At 42.7% G+C, this 20,962-nt stretch overlaps 1 protein-coding gene across 1 annotated transcript in view; it reads right to left on the bottom strand.

Moving 5' to 3' along the window:
• grid2 (glutamate receptor, ionotropic, delta 2) overlaps nucleotides 1–13,556 on the bottom strand; it is an 829,420-nt gene extending 815,864 nt beyond the window's left edge. The window contains exon 1 of the mRNA XM_048611693.1: nucleotides 12,935–13,556. Within this exon, the coding sequence (XP_048467650.1) occupies nucleotides 12,935–13,022 (88 nt within the window). The 5' untranslated portion in view covers nucleotides 13,023–13,556. The remainder of the gene's footprint in view (nucleotides 1–12,934) is intronic.
• Between the last annotated feature and the right edge of the window lie 7,406 nt (nucleotides 13,557–20,962).

Raw genomic sequence — 20,962 nt, 5'->3', positions numbered from 1 at the left:
GGTGTAGAGCTGGATGAACACAGCAGGCCAAGCAGCTTCATAGGAGCAGGAAGGCTGACGTTTCAGGCCTAGACCCTTCATCAGAAAGGGCCCGAAACGTCAGCCTTCCTGCTCCTATGATGCTGCTTGGCCTGCTGTGTTCATCCAGCTCTACACCTTGTTATCTCAGATTCTCCAGCATCTGCAGTTCCTACTATCTCAAATATAAACAGCAATCCAGCCGACTGAGTTAACCAAACCCCTGGTCATGATTCCAGCAATTATGCCAATAACACAACAAGTGTTATTCTGCTGCTCACATGCTTTTGTGTTTCAGATGGCCTCTCATCTTCAGTCACAAATCTTAAGTGTCAGAATGGAAACTTTTTGGTCTGATAAAACAATGGTGATGGTATACAGCCCGACTTTTCGTTATTGCATTTCCTGTTTCCTCAATGCTGAGGGGCAGATGCGTAAGCCTCTGAACTCAGCCATGCTCCTAAACAGGCCATTTAAAACTGCTAAGAGTTTCTTCTTTAAAGTCTGACCATTTATTGACCTAAGTTTCAATATTTTACAGAGGTTAAAGGGCTTAGCCCTTTGTAGTTAAACTGGAACAGTCAATCAGAGGAAAAGCCAGAGAGTGGGTAGTAGGCTCCTCAGAAATTGAGATAATTGGAAATCAGGAGTACCAGCCAACTACCTAGCAAGGATTGAGTGTTGGGCATCAGCAGAGCTATGCAGAGAGATAAGGGGCACTGTAAGAGAAGGATTTACTACCCTGAGCATAGGATTTTCAGGTAGAGGTGAAACCATCCGGACATGATTGACAACCAGTGACTAAGGAGGCTAGTTCTCCAAGCAGGTGGCCACAGTTATTTGTGCACTCCTCACTGTGGTCCTCTGCAGCCTCTCATGGGTAGTTGTACATCAATGCACTAACACATGAAAGATATCCTATTCACTGAGACTGAACAACACATTAGACCCACAACTGGTGGGGCTTTGCAGGTTCAGAGAACACCCTGTCCAGTGCCTTCACTGCCCAGGTGGTGCCTTCCAATGCCCTCCTGCAGCGTCCTCAGACATTGTGGTGGTCTGATGCACTCTCCATGATATAATCCTGCAGTGAAGTGTGGGTCCAGAGGGCAACAAGGCATTGGCAAGGGTCAGCTATTCGGGAGCAAGATGGAGGACAGTGAGGAATTGGAGGCAGCATGAGACGATGCCGAATAAAGAGGTGCCCTGTGAGGTGTCCTCCTCCTGCCACTCTCTGGGATCACCTTCCTTGAAACTCCAGGCTCCTCTGTGGCATCTCACTTCTATACAATGGCAGACTTTAACACAAAGTGTATAATTTTCCCCTCTCTGGTGTTGGCAAGAGAGGTCAGGAGAATGAGACATAATGGGAAATGTTGGACCTGGAGAGTATCTCACCCCTATCTCGCCAACTTGGCAATTAAGTACTTGGTGAGAAGGTCATGGGGAACCTTAACTATTTTCTAATCAAGCAGTTTAGAGTGTGTTAATTCTTCTCTGGAGCAAGTGGGACTTGAACTGGAGGTAGGGACATTACCACTATGTTAAAAGAGCTCCTAATGGACAACCTTGACTCAATATCAATACCAATTAAGGCCCTAAATCGTCAATTAATGACTAGTTAAGGGGTTCAACTTGCCGGTTTCCTGACTGTCAGCCTTCCTGATGGATGAGAACATTGGTTAGTTTGCTGACTGGGAAACCAGGGTGAACTCCCTCCTAAGTTGAGGCAGGGTAAGGGGCTCCAATTGTCCAATCTTGGAGATAATAAGAAGCAGATGGCAAGCAACGGTTGGGCATTTGAAACCCATCCCCTACCCTTTCTTCCAACCCACCTGACCCTTCTCTTCCCACAATCCTCACCCTGTAAGGAGAAGAGAAAACGTCTTAGCTTGTTACTGCTGGATTCTCAAGGAGTAGGTCTTGACCAGTGGAATTTGTGACAAAGACTCAGCCAGCTTTTGAGTGGTTGGCTGTTTCTGGCATCCCATGTCACCGGTTTCAAAACAGCCCAATGTTTGCTTTGTGTTGTCATACTAAAGAGCAAAATCAGGATCCGACAGGTTCACAATGACATTAATATGGAAGTACTATCTAATTGGATCCCATTCCCAATAGTGGATACGATGGACCTAAATTAGAAGGGAATGAGTCAGGAAGTGCTGGCCATTGAGAAAGGGGGGAAAATAAATTGGTCAAAATGGGGCAGATTAAAAGCAACAAATAATTCTCCTGACAGCTTGCAGACCCGCAGCTTTTTTGGTTATTAGGAGGCTAACTTTCCATGAGGCACCAGATACTGAAATGTTTCAACAGCTGGCGGATTTAGTTAAGAAATATTATGACACCGAGCCTCCTCTAATTCCGAGATGCTATCAGTTTTACGCAGCAATTTGAGAACCAGGGAAATCCGCATCAGGATTTTTGATTAGTTTGAAATGACTGTAACTTTGGTTTAACCATTAATGAGATGCTGAGAGACCATTTGTTCTGTGTAATTTATGATGTGGTCATGCAAAAGCACCAACTGGATTTCAAACAGACACTACAACTGGCTTTACCATTGCAAAATGCAATGAAGCATATGTGTTGCAGGGTATTCCGATGGAAGTGGACACCCTCACCAGTCTGACTGAGTTTTGGGGAACACCACTTTGAGTGAAGGCAATTGCATGGCCTCACTCAGGACATATCCTGAACAGAGGGACTCTGGGTCAGCCCACAGCAAAACCTTAAAACAAAGCAAATGCCTCGGCCAAATGGTTAAAAGTTCCTTCACGGCCTGGTCGGTAAGCCATTGTAGTTGCTGCCATTATGCGGACTTGAAGCAGCAAAAGAGTCCCATTGGACCTAATCGAGTAAAAGAGCTCATAGGCCGGTATCCATGAGTGTATGCACCATGGAAAGACCACCTATGTCTGGTTTGCAACAGTTAAATTGCTTAGCAACATCCAAATCAGAACCAATCAAAATTAAACATCTAGTTAATTGGTCACCTGGTTCTATTGGAGGTCGATACTGGCATGGCCATTTCAGTGATTGCTGAACCAATCATTTACGAATTTCACTCTGGACTCCAACAATTAAGTTTGCATAAGATCTGAGCTACGCTGAGAACCTATACTGGGGAGCCTTTATAGTTTAAGGGTACAACTTTGGTTCCAGTCTCTTATGAGAAGTAACTGGTTCAGTTACTGCTGATTGTAGTCAAAGGCTCAGGCCCGAGCTCCATGGGGTGAAATTAGTTAAGAAAGATTCACCTAGATTGGTTCAACATTTTTTCGATTAGAAAATGGCTGCCCGACCGCGGTCCTAACTAAATATGTGGGATTTTTCCAGGAAGGTCTAGGGGCTATCAAAGGAGCCAAGGCCATCTTGCATGTTGACCAGGAAACAATTTCACAATTCTGCAAGGCCCGCCCAATGAAAAAGTAGAGGCAGAATCAGGAGGGTGGAAAGTGGACTCGTCAAACCAGTCTAGTTTGCAGAATGGGCAGCACCGGTCGTGCCGATTGTGAAGCCCAACGTGTCAGTTCGCATTTGTGGGCATTTTAAACAAATGGTAAACTGCTTTTCACAGCTGGATAAATACCCAATTCTTTGCATAGAGGATTTATACACAAAGCTGGACATGAGCCATGTATATTTGCAATTGTGATTAGATGAGGATTTCCAGAAGTATGCTATCAATAGCACCCACAAGGGTTTGTACCAATATACGAGACTACAATTTGAGGTATCGTCAGCCTGTGCAAATTTCAGTCAATGTTGGAGAACATTTTACAAGGTCTACCCCAGGTCACCATTTAATCTAGATGACGTGCTAATAACAGGGAAGACCGATAAGGAGGACTTAAAGAACTTGCACATAGTCCTTAGATGTTTCTCCCAGGCAGATGTACGCCTTAGAAGGGAAAAATATGTGTTCCAGCCACCCCAAAGTGACCTACTTGGGTTACAGAGTTGACATGACTGGGTTACACCCATTGGAAGATAAAGTGAAGGCAATCAAAGGTGCTCCCATTCCCATATCTGTACTGGAGCTTAGGTCCTTATTTGGGCTGGTGAATTATTACAGAAAGTTCATACATAACCTGGCCGCCATCCTGGGATCTTTGCATCAACTCTTAAAAAAGAGTCAGTCTTGGAAATGGTCACATGTCCAAGCCTTAGCTTTCAGGGAAGTGAAGAAACAGCTATCATCCTCGAAGGTGTTGGCACACTGTGATCCCAAGCGAGATCTGGTATTGACATGCAATGCCTCCCTGTATGGCATTGGGGTAGTATTAGCTCATAGGTAGCCCAATGGAGAGGAATGTCCAATAGCATATACATCCAGGAATTTGGTTAATGCAGAGCATATATATGCCCAGATAGAGAAGAAAGGTTTGGCAGTCATATTTGGAGTCAGGACATTCCACCAATTCCTTTACATATGTAAATTATAATAATGGAACACAAACTCCTGCTAGGTCTACTTAAAGAGGATAAGGCAGGTCCATCCATAGCTTCAGACCAGATTCAGTGGTGGGCTCTAATACTAAGTGTGTACAATTACAAGTTGGCACACTGTCCAGGAGATCATGTAGCAAATGCAGATGATTAAGCCGCCTCCCACTGGCAGATACACCACTGCCACTAGAACAGTCCATAATGGTTTTAAGTTTTCTGCACAAATTCTCACTGACAGTGTATGTCTGGTGGCTAGGATTGGATGCAAACATAGCTGCATTGGTGCGGCAGTGCCCAAGTGCCAAAAAGGACAGAAATTACAGCCAGCAGCTGCCCCACATTCATGGGAATGGCTGGGTAAACCTTGAATTCAGTTACATTTCGACGATGCGTGTCCTTTCTGGGGCTCAATGTTCTTAGTCATTGTGGCCGCCCGTTCAAAATGCACAGAGTGCAAACAAGGGGATGACATAAGAAAAACTGCATGCATCTTTTGCAATACATGGTAATCGTCACAGATAACAGGCCATCGTTTACCAGCAGGGAAGCTGAGTATTTCCTAAGGTTGAGTGGTATTCAACATATAAAGACAGCTTCATACCATCCATTGTCCAATGGTCTGGCAAAAAGAACAGTCCAAACCTCAAAGGCAGGTTTAAAGAAACAGCGACATAGTGATTGTAATGAGGTCAGTCAGTTGGACCTCATAGAATATGATTTCCTTGATTCGGGCTGTTAATCTAGTCCAATCAGGGAGCCCTGGCTGAACAGATATAAATAGGAGTGTCAAAGGTTCTGTTCACTCTAACAGCTGGATCTGAGGGAGCTGGATCAGTGTCAGGGACTCTCCATGGGTGAATAGAGAGTGACTTGGTGATGGGATATCTGCTTCTGTGGAGTTATTTCAGTTCTACCTTCCTATATCCATACTGAGTATGATAATTTTATTGTCTCCTTAAATTGTACGTTAGAGTATTGACAGGCAATTCACACAAGATCTATGCAAATGATGATGTCCCTTTGAACAAACACCATAGTTGCCCAAGAATGGCTCTTTTTTATTTTGGTCCAAATTGTCTTCCCAAAATTTGGGCACATTCAAGGTTTTGCTCATTGCATTACTTGTAGTACAGCAAGCCAGTTGTAACAGATTACAGGTCCATGCAAAAACAACACATTGTATAAGTGCTCATCACAGCCCTATATATCAGGGAAAACAGCATTGAAGTAAACAGCAATAAAAATTTAGATTTGTTACAAATGTTACAAATCATTTCATGTATGTATTTCATTTAAAGAACTGAGTTGATTGAAGATTCCTCTTATTTTTGCACAGGAATTGATTAAATAGGATCAATTACCGTTAGAAATTGAAATATCAAATACAATGTTATCTTGTTCAGCAGAAAACGAAATGAATTTATCTTAATTGCAGTAGGTTAGAACACTCTGGAAACTCTTGACGTAGCTGAATTATTGTAGGTCAAGCAGCAACTTGTTTTGAATTTAATCTAAACTCCAAATTTAGAATTGCCATTTTGAATTGAGTCAAAAAACTCAGTTTTATTTGTGAGTTTCACAAACTCTGGGTGTCTCAAAAATGTTTCACATCCAATGACGTCCATTTGAAACATAGCCTATGTTCTGAAGGAGGAAATGCATGGTCAAGTTGTGCACAGCAAGGTCCTACAAATAGAAAACTAATCATGATCGGATGATGTATCCTTGCAATATTGGGAACATGACCCTGCATTTCTTCAAAATGGTTCCATTGGATAGTTAACATCCACCTAACAGAGCCTCAGTTCAAGCTCTCATCTGGAGGAAGGCACTTCTTATAGATCTGTCCATCTTAACCTATCAATGACACTTTTCCAACTTCAAATAAATTGTGACTGGTGACTTTTTTCTTTAATTTATTGTCATCCTTTCTAAATTATGTCTGATATAGGCACTTACAAAAATCATTGAAATGTTCCAATATCTAATGATATGATGATGTCCATATTGGTAACATCACTGTGCAATTTGAGATAAATGTAAGCCTCAAATCTCTTGGTGAATGTTTTGCCTAACAATTAGAACTACAGAAAAATATATCTTTTCAAAAGAATTACATCAAAAAATAATGTTCTTGCAAACCTTGGATTGGGTTCTAAGATTAAATCAGTGGATTCTTTATTTTGTTTACATCCAAGTCATCCATCCATATCATTTGAGGAATGATGGATCAATTCATCATTTCCTAGCTGTCAGATTATTGAGTAGTGAATCTCCAACTGTTAATCCAAAGTTTAAAGTGATTTATTTGTCAAAAGTAACTGCTCAAAAAACAAATTTCACCAGCCCATTGAAAATCCAATTATTGAAAAGCATTTAATTAACTTTAACAACTTGTTTCTGAATCAATTTTGATTGATACACCAAGTGCCAATGGCATAATTGTGGAAAAATGAGCTTGGAAGAGTTTCTGAGGTTCACATTGTGCGGAAGCTAAATTATCAATGATGCAACTTGTTATAAATCAAGTGGCTTCTGTGATTATGAATTCTACTGGTTATGCTGATTTATCTATCCTGCTATCAAGGTGACTAGCACATGCAAACCAGTTGTGTTTCAATGAGGAATGCAGGACAAGTGATTCTAATGTTAAAGTCAGTGTTAATTACAGTACTTCATGATTAAAAACCATGCAGATTTACAAAATGCTTAGCTACCTTGGAAAGACACAAATGTCATGTGCAGTGTTTTATTTTGTTTGATATGCTTTATTTCATATCATCAGCATGAAAATTGGTTAAACGATTCATTAATTGAGGCACTGCATTGAAGGATTTGTCAAATAAGCGTGCACTGAGGATGATGATCAGCTGGAACTCATACACAACATATTCAACATGGAGTAAAAATGAGGCTTTGGATTTGCTTTAAGCAATATACAACAAGAGGCAGAAGGCTTTTGTAGTGCGGTGGTAGTGTCCCTATCTCTAGACCAGTAGACCGAAGTTCAAGTCCAACCCAGAGGTGGCAGAAACGGTGATCCTTTGAATGCAGACAGTGGTGGGTTGGAAAGTAAGGACTTGGGAACCCCATCATTGTTCTAGAAGAAGGGAAGAGGTGAGGTCAGCTCCAGAGGTGTGCAATAACATCACTAAAGAGGTTGATTAGAAAATATCTATAACAGCTACCATGCATGCTCGTTATTTGGATGCATTAGTGTCTTCTCTACATTATGAAACCTGACTAAAGAGCTCAGATCACACCTCCGTTAAAGGTCAACATGTAATTATTAATAAAGAACATCATCCACAGAGAAGAAGCCAAATATCCAAAGTGTAAAAAATGTGTGAAGAATGCAGATATATTTTATAATATACACCATCTTAACAGTATTTCTTTTTTACTTATTTCATGGAATGTGAATGTTGCAGGCAAGGCCAACATTTGTTGCCCATCCCTAATTGCCCTTGAACTGAGTGGATTGCTAGTCCACTTTAGCAGACAGTTAACAGTCAACCACCTTGTTCTGGGTCTGGCACAACACCTAGGACAGACCAGGTAAAGATGGTAGATTTAATCAAACACGAAGAATATTGGAGAAACTCAGCAGGTCTGGCAGCATCTGTGGAGAAAGAAACAGCGTGTATGTTTCGAGTCCAGTATGACTCTTCTTCAGAACTGAAATGTGTTGGAAAAAAGTTATATTTTTAAAACTTTTGCCAAAGGCAGAGGACAAGTAAAAGGGCAGAGGCCAAATGCAAAGACAAATGGCTTATTAGTAGTGAAGAAGAAAAATATATGTAAACAGGGTGTAAATTAAAAATGGAGAAAGTTAGAAATTGCTGGTAAACTCTGCAGGTCTGGCAGCTTTTGTGGAGAGAAATCAGAGTTAACGTTTTGGGTCCAGTGACCCTTCTTCTGAATCATTCTGATCAGAAGCATTAACTCGGCTTTCTCTCCACAGATTGAGCCAGACCTGAGTTTTTCCAGCAATTTCTGATTTTGTTTCTGATTTTCCAGCAACTGCAGTTCTATGTTTTTAGGGAGAAAGTTAGTCCTTGCTACTAAGTGCAAAGTTAACAAAATACAAGCACTAAAAGACTGCAGGGGAGAGAATGGAAGAAAAATGGAAGAGATGTGTGGTGACGGTATCCTGCTGGAGGTGGCAGAAATGATGGAGGGTGATCCTTTGAATGCAGACATGAGTGGAAAGTAAGGGCCTCGGGAACCCTACCGTTGCTCCAAAAGGAGGAAAGGGGTGAGGTCAGAAGTGTGTGAGATGGGTCAGACATGGCTGAGTGCCCCGTCAACCACACAGATGAGATGTTGTTCCCTTGAGGATGTTGATGAAACTGACAGGTACAGTGCTCTATGATAGTTCAACATGGCTTACAAAAGATGCCAGATTGAGATTTACAGTGATAGATAAATTACAGGCAGAGAATTGAGACTGCAAAACAGAATACAGATAGGTATTACAAGACAGAAACAGGCCATTCAGCCTGACAAGTCCATGCTAGTGCTTGTGATCCACGAAAACCTCTGCCAACTCTATTTCGTCTCACCCTATTTGCGTATTCTTCTGTCCCTTTCTCACTTGTCTACCTTCCCTGTCAATGCATCTAGGTTCGCCATCTCAACTACAACTTGGAGTGATAGATTCCAAATTCTCACTGGGTAAAGACAATTCTCTTAAATTCTAAATTTAGAAGTGGCTATTTTATGTTTATCCTCCACCCCTCAACTTCAATTCCCAAAAGCAGTATAACTGGCATTTGGGGCTCAGTGCCACATGTTGAATTGATACCCTATTGGAGTTTTGAGGGTGGTGGGGGTGGTGGGTGGGGGGTGCGGTGCTGGTGAGATTTGCACAGATACTATCCACAAGCGGAGGCAGCTGAATCCCAATTAACAGTAATTCCAGGTTTTAAAGCACTGAGATAAAATGAGATGCTCAGTCTCAGGCGTTGGCTTTGTTATGGCTGCAGGAGAGTGATTTACACGCATTGATTAACCTGTTTCTTTAATTAGACACGGTTAACATTCTGCACAGTGCTCACCATTTACATCAAGCAGACTTGTCACTGTTTAAAAGACGGTGAGGTTTGCTTGTGGAAACAGACAGGCAGCTGAAGTGGAGCTTTATGTATCATGAATAAAACAAGACAATCACTTAGGAAGTTCAACAGCAAATTATTGTGCATCATTTACGAACAGAATCCCTGCAATTTCAAACTCGAGGCTTAATTTTGGAACTTTTCCAATATGGCCTCATTAGCAATTAAGCAAAGCAAGTAAACACTAAATTAATGGGTTCTTGTGGTGCAGCGGTAATGTCCTGACCTCTGGACCAGGATGTCCAAGTTCAACTTATCTGCTTCAGAGGTGTGTGATGGCAATCCAGAACAAGTTGATTAGAAATTTTAAAAGGAAGAGAATTAAATACTTTGAAAAAGAGGACTAAATTAACTATGATCAAAAGCATGGGCATTTAGATTATGTGTAGGAGTTAGCACAATTTCTTTTATTCAGTCGCGGGGTGTGGACATCGCCGGCCACCCAGCATCTATTGCCTATCTCTCGTTGCCCTTGAAAAGGCGATGATGAACTATCTTCTTGAACCACTGCAGTCCATATGCAGTAGGTAGACCCACAATGCTCATAAGGAAAGGAATTCTAGGATTTTGACTCCGTGACAGTGAAGGAACAGAGATGATGAGTGGCTTGGAGGGAAACTTACTCCCTGTCTCTAAGCCATGAGGTGTGGGTTCAAGCCTAATCTGCTCTAGAGATTTGGAATAACATCTCTTGAACATGTTGGTTGGAAAATATCTGGCAAACATTTCTCAGTAAAACCATCTGTATATAAAATATTTAGAGATCTGAAAAATCTGGTGAATGAAGAAAATAACCTTAGTCCGGGTTAATACTTGCAAAGTTCATATTTTTGACCCTTTCTAGAAAAATAGAGAAGCTATATCTTGTGGCAACAACAGTTAATGATACTTTTTTAGTAATTTTGATGGCTATCCTTTCAGCTTTTTCCAACGAGATAGGAGCATTAAGGACGCTTAATATTGAATACAACAAGGAAGATCCAGAAATTAAAAACTGCTTTTTCGAGTCTATAAGCTTGATTTTAAAAATAAACAGCTATCACAGAGCAACAAAATCCTTGAATGCTGGCAGTGTGTTTTCAATAGGATGTTGATGCAAACTGCTACACAGCAGAGGATTGGGACAGTTCCTGCAATCTTCCATTATATAGAGTACTGATGAGACCACATCTGAAGGGCTGTGTACAGTATTGGTCTCTTTATTTGGGGAAGGGTGTAATTGTGTTGGGGGCAATTCAGAAACGGTTTAACAGACTAATATCTGAAATGGACACGTTGTCTCATGAGAAAAGGTTGGACAGGCTAGACTTGAACTTACTGGAGTTGGGACAGAAAGAGGTGACTTGTTTGAAACATACAAGATCCTGAAGGGTCTTGACAGGTGCATGTGGAAATTATGTTTCATCTAGTGGCAAAATGCAGAACCGGGAACCAATGGTTCAAAATAAACAATCACCCAGCAAAGACAGATGAGGAGTTTTTTTTATTTCCTCACTGAATCTTTGAAACTTCCTCAAAGGGTGTTGGAAGCAAAGTTTTTTTTTCATATTTGTAAGGCAGAAATAGATAGATTTCTGATGAACAAGCAGGTGAAAGGTTATGGGAGTTTGCTGGCAGGGATGTGCAGTTATCAGAACAGAGATCAGTCATGATCTTATTGAATGGCAGAACAGGGGCTGGGTGACTTACACCTGCTCCTAAACATGCTCCTTAATCTTTACAGCAAATGTTCACTCCCTAGTTACTCCCAGACAAACACCTCTCTGCAGGAGTAACTGAAATTTGTCAGGTTTCTTAGTTACAAGAGATGATCTGGAAGGGAAGATTGACATTGTAGGAAAATGAGTCAAATTGTAAGCAAAGCCCCCGAACACTGGGAAAGGAATGAAAAGGAGGGAAAGCTGGTTTTGTTTATGCGTGTGTGCATGTGCATGTGTTTTCACACTTGCTCTGTTGCCGAGAGTTATTACAATTCACAACACAAGTCAGTTTGCAAAAGTAGCACAGAATCTTTGTGTAACCTGGGATTGCGATCAGATCACTCATCAGTCCCATCACTCATCAGCTACACTGTTGAACAGATACTCACACACTGCCACAAAGACACACACACATTGGCATACAGACACACAAACACAAATGCACACAGACATCCAGATACATACACAGCCACACAAACATACAAACACACACACACATCAACATACAGACATACAAACACACATACAGGCACTCATTCACACAGCTACAAACATGCACGTACATACATACATACAAACACAAACAAACACACACAGACCTACAGATACTCAGATACACACAGCTACAAACACAAACAGATCACAATTTATGCAGACATACACAAACATACAGCCAAACACACGCAGCTACAAACATACATACAAAGGTATACACAGATACATGCATACTTAGCCACAAACTCACACTGACACCCACCCACCTACTCACACACAGACATACACTGAGCACGCACAGCGAGTGTAAGCTCACTGTCACAGAAACTGTGCCGGTTTAAATGTTTCCCGTGCTCAAACAGTGTAAAAGCAGAGAGATTGCCTCTTGAAAATCCGAGTGGATGATTCATTTGTTTTTTTGTTACCATTCAATCTACTCGGACACAGACGCTTGTTGTTTCAACGACACTTCAATAATCCCTTTCCACCTTGTCGTCTCTAAAATTTATATTTCACAAAACATAAGGTAATTGCAAGCTCTGGAGTATTTCAGTGGATTGAATCACTGCTAATGAGTCTCGTTCTGTGGCATCACAAGTTCTTTTTTGTTTCTTGCTCGCATTCCAATTTGAAACACACGTTGTCAAAGCAGGCAAGGCTTGGTAACAAGAGATTTTGTGTGAGAGAGCTTGTCTGAGAGTGTGTCTGTTTCTCTGTGTTTGTGATCTGTGTCTCTCGGTATATGTCTGTCTGTACCTGTGAGTCACTGCCACTGTACTTTGTGGCTCTGTATATGTGTGTTACTTTGTATTTGTGTGCCTGTGTGTGTGTGTCCGTGAATTTGTGTGTCACTTTATGTGTGTGTTAGCGTCTGTTTCTACGCTTTCGCCCGTCTACCGCAGATCTAACGGGTTACATTGAAGCCTGAACTACCGATACTCCAATGAGTGATTTATTTATTTGTGCGTGGGGAGGTGGGCAGAGGAGTGAACAACTTTCAAATCAGCTTCTCAATTCAAGAGGGGACAATAAATAAAACCCATCGCCTGTTGTCCGGAAATCCCTAGCACGAAGCACGCAGAGCGAGAGGGAGGGAGGGAGACAGGGAGAGGGGTACCAGGCTGGCTAGGGGAGAATGCGGTGTCACCTTACCGATGTGAATGATGGAATCGGCGGCCACCCCATCGCTGCTGGAAGAGCACAAGGCACACACTAGGAAGACGGCCGGGAAAACTTCCATTTCCTTCCCCGGGGGTGCGATTTCCTCCTATCAACCCGCGGGCGCTGCCTTTAATTCCGGGAAGTCAGGCGAAGAGTTGGCAGGGAGAGAAAGAGAGAGATGGGGCGTCTTTCCTCTCCTGGCTGCGATACACTCACTGCCCCGCGCTCTGTGTGCTCCCCCACGTCCCTCCGATTCCGAAGCACCTTCTTCTCTGCTAGTCCACTGTGCCCAGAAGATTTCCCCTCCTCTCTCTCTCTCTCTCTACAATCTCAGTTGCAGCATTGAGACGTTTGGATGTGCCGGTGTGAAATACAGCGAATCCAGTTGTAATCCGACAGAGAGAAAAAAAATATCGAAACGACTCAGCCACTAGCGCAATCCAGGGCTGTGTATCACGCAGAGGGGCAGATTAACTTCAATGTCCCTGTCTGTAGAGGAGGAATGGGGGGGGGGGGGGGGGGGGGGGGGGGGTTATCTCTGCAGTTGAGAAGGAGGGGACCAGTTGAAGAATCCAGAGCAGGAGGGCAGTACAAGTCTGGGGGATGTCCGGGTACAGCGGAAGCAGCCAAGCGCAGGTTCAAACACAATAGATTTCGCTCGATCCACCGATCTAGTTGATCCCCGCTCTCCTGAAGGCGGGGGCGGCTTGCAAACATATATATTTACACAGGCATCCAAACTTTTTTTCTCTCTCTCTCTCTCTCTGCAGAGGGCGAAGATGGGGGGAGAGAGAGAGAGAGATGGCACTAAACGGAGCTGCAGCCTGACTATGTGTCAGAGCTAGAGAGGGCGCTCGGTATCACGAGCACGTTGCTTAGGAATACAACACCCAGCGGGGAGGCACACACACACAGAGAGAGAGAGAGAGAGAGGAGAAAAGCACAGATTATATGGAATAATACGATAGCAACGGAAGCGTCAGCCCGCTGCTCCTTAACAAGCCGTACTCCTGATTCAAATAGAAAGCGGCTTGAGAATGAGAAGTAGAAACCTGGGAGGGAGGACTAGTTGTCTTGCCAGAACTGAAGCCACGCTGGAAATGGTCCAGGGATCAGCTTTGTCCTACATAGGCATCAGGCACAGCGCCTGGCAGGAGAGGTTGGAGTTTTGAGCGCGTCTTTAACCATTTGAAGGCGCCCATACTGTGTGTGTGTGTGCGTCTGTAGACTCTTTACTCCCCAGGCAAAGGACACAAATAGCAGGGTGTACGGACCGCACTCTCTCCCCCCGTCCTCCAACAGCCCCTTTCCCCGCCCGCTGCGCTTTGTGGCGGGGCTTTTTGAAAGGACTTGCAGGAAGGTGCTACATTTTGCCAAAGCCGGAACAGAATCACATCAGCAGGCCACCCCTTCCCCGTGTTGAGTGTGGAATAGAGTTAATCCATTGAGTTCAGGGCCACTCTCTCCTTTTGACAAATTTGGGTTCTCTGCAGCTGCCGGGAAAAGGCGGAGTTTTGTCTTTTTTTTTAGGGTCGGGAATGAGGTAGTGCTTTAAAATCGTCGGAGAACGAAAACTGTTTCAACTCCAGGGTTGCTGTTTCACATCCAGCCGGCACAAATCTCCCACAGATAGCCCTCACTGCCCAAAAACCTCCCTGTCATACAGAGAACCTCCCTTGTCTCCCAAATACAGTGCGACTGAAGACAGTCAAATGATTTTCTGGGGCAGTTAATTGACACAAGCACAGAAATGCTAGAGAAACTCAGCAGGTCCTGTAGGGAGAAACAGTCAATTTCTCGAGTCTAGAATGACCTCCTCAGAACTTGTTTCCCCAATTCTGAAGAAGGGTCACTAGACTCGAAACGTTAACTCTCTTTCTCTCTCTACAGATGCTGCCAGACCTTCTGAGCTTCTCCAGCAACTGCTGTTTGTTTTTCAGATTTCCAGCATCCGCATTGTTTTGTTTTTATTTGGGAAATTATCCGATTGTTCGACCATTGACATTATCAGTGTTGACCCCCTGACACATTTGTTCCCGGGTATCTTTTGGGAACTGGGAAAATCTTGTCAGAAATGCGACCAATTTCTCGAAGACTGCTTGCTTTGATAGCTGGTTGACAGATCCCTCGACAATTTCTCAGCCTGCTTAACTAAGTAAAACTGACACTTTTTTTGTTAATAACAGAGTTTTAAACGGGTCAACGTAACACATATATTCATGATCATGTCAGCCGGGAGTACAAGGCGCCGTATAAATAACGCAGGATTGTGTCAGTAGCTTCCTTTCACGTGTATGGGAGAGAGAGGGAGAGAGAGAAAGAACCAGCAATTAATTATTTTAATTATCCAGTGAGATATGGCGCAGTTCGGGATGTCAACCTTGTACTGTCCTCATTTGTTCCTTAAAGTCTGTTAATATCGCTTCAATTGGAGCTACCCGAAATCAATTTCTCCCCAAATTTCTCCCAATCCAATTTGACTGTTGATTACAAAGTATAGGCAATCGAGGAAGGTTGTCAGTCTAATCTGACGGAACACACTGCAATATTCTCATCTCTTACTGAATCTGACATGACCTAATCGTACCCCTTCCCATTTGAAAATAAAAAGGCATTACTTTTCTGTCTTGCACTTATTTTTTTAAAAGAGTAAACCATTTGGAAGCGTTAGTTATGACACGCCTTTGTTAATCATCACATTCCAGAATGGGACTTGACTCCAACTCCTTTAATCCGGGAGGCAGGGACACTACCACTGAACTGCACATTCCTCTGTCCCCAAACACCTTGTTTTCATCCTTTTCAAACTGTTCACTTCCCCAAATTACAACTATCTTTCTAACGTTTTCTGTTCTGATAAAAAGCCACAGATCTTAAACGTTAACCTCTTTCTCTCTCTCTTTCTCTGTCTCTCCACTGTTGCTGAGCATTTCCTCAGCCATCTCTGCTTTGATTTCAGAATTCCAGCATGAGCAGTATTTCCCTGTTGTGAAATTTAGGAAGCCGTTTAGTTCCATTGATCAAGTGATTGTCAATTCTCATTCATACAGGTCGACGTTGTTATTTATTCATTTTAAATAACGAATGCTGGCGGCTGCGAACTCAGAAGATTTGGAATTGTCCCCGTTTTACATATATTTAAATAATTTTTGTGTTGGTTTGTTGGGAATGTGAGCATCGCTGGTTATTTATCCCTAATTGCCCCTAAAAAGGTGACACTGGTCTCACTTTCTTAAACTGCTGCAGTCCACATGCTGTAGGTTAGACTTATGAGCTGCTAGGGAGGGAATTCCAGGATTTTGACATAGAAACACAGGAGATAGGAGCAGTAGGAGGTCATTTGGCCCTTCTGCTCTACCATTCTTCACCATCATGGCTGACAGTCCAACCCAATAGCCTAATCCTGCTTTCTCCCCATAACCTTTGATCCCATTTGCCCCAAGTGCTATATCTAGCTGCCTCTTGAATACATTCAATGTTTTGGCATCAACTATTTCCTGTGGTAATGAATTGCACAGGCTCACCACCCTTTGGGTGAAGAAATGTCTCCTCATCTTCGTCCTACATGGTTTACCCTGAATCTTCAGACTGTAACCCCTGGTTCTGGACACACCCACCATCGGGAACATCCTCCCTGCATCTACCCTGTCCAGTCCTGTTAGAATTTTATACGTCTCAATGAGATCCCCCCTCATTCGACTCCAGCAAAAACAATCCCAACCTAGTCAATCTCTTCTCATACATCAGTCCCGCCATCCATGGAATCAGCTTACTAAACCTTCGCTGCAGTCCCTCGAGAGCAAGAGCATCCTTCCTCAGAAGAGGAGACCAAAACTGCACCCAACCACAATGAAGAGAGGAGTATGTATTTCCAAGTTAGGATGGTAAGTGGCTTGAAGGGAAAATTGCAGATAGTGGTGTTCCCATGCGCTTGCTGCCCTTGTTGCCATGGGCTAGATGGCTGGATTACATTGGAGAGTAACACAAACAAAGTTAGTTCAATTCCTGCCCCAGATGAGGTCACCATAAAGGTCCTCCCTTCTTGACCTTGCCCCTTGCCCGAGGCGTGGTAACCCTCAGCTTAAACTCACACCTGTCATATTTGTCTACGAGAAAGCAGTTTGTTTTTCTGAAGAAGGGTCCCGACCCGAAACGTCAGCGTTCCTGCTCCTCTGATGCTACCTGGCCTGCTGTGTTCATCCAGCTCCACACTATGTTATCTCTGACTCCAGAATCAGCAGTTCTTGCTATCTCTCAGTCCTCTGAATTTTGGTGGCTGTGGGTAGAGGAATTAGTGTTTGCAGTGCATCTTGTTACATTCTGCCACACTGCATTGTAGTGGAAGGATTGAATGTAGACGTGGTAGATGGAGTCAGTCAGTGTGCAGCTTTGTCATGGTATGGGGCTTCTTGAACGACAGAGAGCATTCCATCACCTCCCTGATTTGTAACTGTCAAATGGTGGTGAGGTGGTTACCCCTAGCCTTTATAGCCACGCTATATAGGTGTACATATGGCTTGTTCCATTTCTGGCAAGGGCAAACTCCAGGATATTGAGAGTGAGGGGTTCAGTGGCAAGTAAAGGGGTAGAGTAGCCATAATCCTACCAGACCATTGGGCTGCTCTCTAATGAGAGAGAGAGAAAAAAAATCTAGTGGTGGCGGTTTTAACCCGACGATCACCACGCTTCAAGTCAGGGGAAAGGTTGTGAAGGAGAATCCTTCATAGTAACCTCATCTGGTGCAGAAATTGAACACACTGTAGACAAGCATCTGTGTCACAAACCAGCCCGGACAGCCAACTGAGCTAACCAGCAATATCACTTAATGTTAACAGGCAATGATTAGATTCTCTGTAAATAAAAACAAAAAGAACTGAGGATGCTGCAAATCAGAAACAAAACCAAACATTTCTGATGAAGGGTCTAGACCCGAAACGTCAGCCTTCCTGCTCCCGTGATGCTGCTTGGCCTGCTGTGTTCATCCAGCTCTACACCTTGTAATATCAAACATTGCTGGAAAACGCCAGTGACCCTTCTTAGAGCCCGAAACGTTAACTCTGATTTCCATCCACAGGTGCTGCAGACCTATTCAGCTTTTCCAGCAATTTCTGTTTTTTCTTGTTGGATTCTCTGTTGGTGGAGACAGCTATTGCCTGATATTTGTGTGCTGCTAGTATTACTTCTCACATACCAGCCTAAATAACCTTCAAATATCTCCAACCAACGATCGCATAGGCGAGCGATTTCGATAAACGGTGGGTGGGAGGAGTCAGGTAAAGTGTAACAATTCGAGTGCTTCAAGCTATTTCCTTGTTAACCGCTGTTATTGTCTAATTCCTCTCCCCTGCCCAATGTGAGCCTGTTCAACACAAGGTGCTCAGTGGCAAAATCCTCAAGAAAGGGTGGGCACGTTTCGACCTGAACCGCGGCGTACTAAAGATAAAAGGAGCTAAATTTCAATCTCCTCTCTGTTGAAATCCTGGCCACCACCTCGATCTGCGAGGAACTGCAAGGCTTTCCCCTTTAAGATGGACCCCACCCCACTCTGATAGTCAGAATCATGTTTTAGTTAAACATGGGATTGTGGGCCGGCCGATCGTTATAATTACAGGATAACACCTGAAACTCGTGAAAACAAACGGCAGTACACAAACAAACCCCTTTTGCCGTGCACTGATTACTGACAGTGTCCGAGTTACTCACTTTATTGAACACGACTCACAATTAATTGTAAACAAGGGTCCCCAGCAGCGAGTCAGTCAAATTTTGAAACTGAAATCTTACAACTTTCGAGATTTCTGCTGACATGAACCATTTTTGGTTAAGTAGGAGAGATTGTCGCATTTAAAATTGAGATAGAATTGATGAAAATATGAACTATTTCCCCCTCATTTCTAATCTCTGCTCCCCTGCGTTGTAACACTCGCTGCTCTGTTTAATATTGGAAGTGATCGTTGAAAAAAGAAACACCCACTGGATTTTCACACGGTTGCTGCAGATTTAGCCTGGAGACTGTTCCTGATAGAAGTTGTAGGTGATTTAACTGGCCTGATCTAAGCCTTAAACTGGAACAATATTGCACTCCCGTGAATTCTCCGTGGGTACAGTTGCCATTGGACGCTGTGAGAATGAACAAGGCTGGAGTGCTTCTGTGCTGAAAAGGAATGGAGCAAGTGTACACAAGATGTCACTGGTTTACACGCAATCGAGCTGTGCTCGGCAGCTTTCGAAAAAAAAAGTGGAACACCTCAACCAGTTTTATCGCCCTGAAAGACAGTAATAAAATCGCAAAATAACCCGGGGCTGCTGCGTATGATTTAAAAAAATTAAGAGCTTGAAGAAAGAAGTGGAAGGGGAACAGGAGGAAGCAGGGAAGTAGGAAATGATTTAAGAATCTGGACAGATTTTGGAAATAGACGGAATGAGGTGGTATCACACAGATCCAATCACCTTCTGAGGAAAGTCCTGGAATGGGGGAAAACCGGATTATCTTGAGATTTCATAAAATAATATATTCTGATGAAATGGGTGTCTTCATTGCACAACGCTAATATAACCCTGGGGTTGAGAAATAACCTGCTGCAGGCATTCAGGAGGGCATGAAATAACTATTTGAACTGAAACAATGTGCAAGGGCAAGGGAAAAAGCAAGAGAATGGCAATAAGTCAGAATGTCCATTGGAAAGCGGTTGCAGATAAAATGGGCTAATGGCATCATTCTGCTCTGTAACAATTCTATGAAATTGAGAAATTAGAGACCAAACAGTGATCTCAAGTTGACCTCCTGGAGTCAACTATGCACGATGCCAGCTCAGTTTTGCCAGCGAACTGGTGACAGTACAATTCGGAGTGATTTCTACACTCTTCCCTCATTTGTATGAAGTTGTTAGAGGTGGAAACAATGATCGAGAAGCTTACAATTACTCAACTCAGTCTTTCATCACAGCAGACAATCCTGCCTTACTTCATCAAAAAGACTGCCATGTTATCAAATTTTAACAATATTTGCATAATCCTACTATTCTTTTCAGCAGCCTTTTATTGAAAGGATTAATTGCTGATCACAAACAAAATCTTCAGTCCTGAAATTATTGTGTATGATGTCCATATATCTGTGTGAAATTCCTTTCTGTTTTGAAAGTCTAGATAAAAATAAGAAGGAAGAATTTCATAGGTCGTGCTTTGCAGTGTAATTTCAGGGACCATATCTTTTGTCCTCACAGCAATTCATTATTGTGCAAGATTATTTCTAGGTTTTCAAGATCTGTCAGGTCAAATAAATTACATACACCTATGGATAATGTTAAGTAAAAGAAGTGTCAAGCTAAGAAGTGCAGTGGCAACTTTATGGTGCTAGAATTATGGTAGTCATGTAAGTAACCTTACTCAACATTACATTATAATAAAAAGCTTCCAGTGCTGGATGGATATTGGCAATTGCTACTGTGTTAAGACACTTAAGTGTTATGAAAGAAAGTCTTAGTGTTAATGCATTGAGTCACTTTTAACTGTCTTCAAAATTATAGAAAAGCTGTAGACTATATGTATATTTAAACATGAGTAGTAATGTTGTCAAAAATGGTTTCTCATCACTTTCTGATCCTTATTTCTCCCAATCTCACTTAAATTTAAGAGTGTCAACATCAGACATTGTGATGACAAAAAACTTTCATTTGTTGCATAAAGTTTATGTTCTTTAGAAATCGCAAAGTAATTCATGGGCTTCGAATGTGATTGTTTCTGAAATGCAGGGGAATGCAGTAGCCATTTCACACATAGTAAGGTGCCACAACTCATTTGTTTCAGTGACTTTGGTTGAGGGATAGGAAGTTTTACAATGCATGGAGCATTCGACTGTGCATTTTTAGGAACTGCTGCGAGATTTTTTATGGCCATCTGAAAAGGCAGGCAGGGTCTCAGTTTACCATCCCAATCAAATATGCAGCAGACTTTAAATTATGCACAGGGTTTCATCCCTTGCACCAAAATGGGTGAACCCCAATATTAAAGAATGTCAAA

The sequence above is a fragment of the Rhincodon typus genome, chromosome 1, assembly GCF_021869965.1.
Source record: "Rhincodon typus isolate 14 chromosome 1, sRhiTyp1.1, whole genome shotgun sequence".
Lineage (NCBI taxonomy): Eukaryota > Metazoa > Chordata > Chondrichthyes > Orectolobiformes > Rhincodontidae > Rhincodon > Rhincodon typus.
This window is presented reverse-complemented; position numbering and strand designations above follow the sequence as displayed.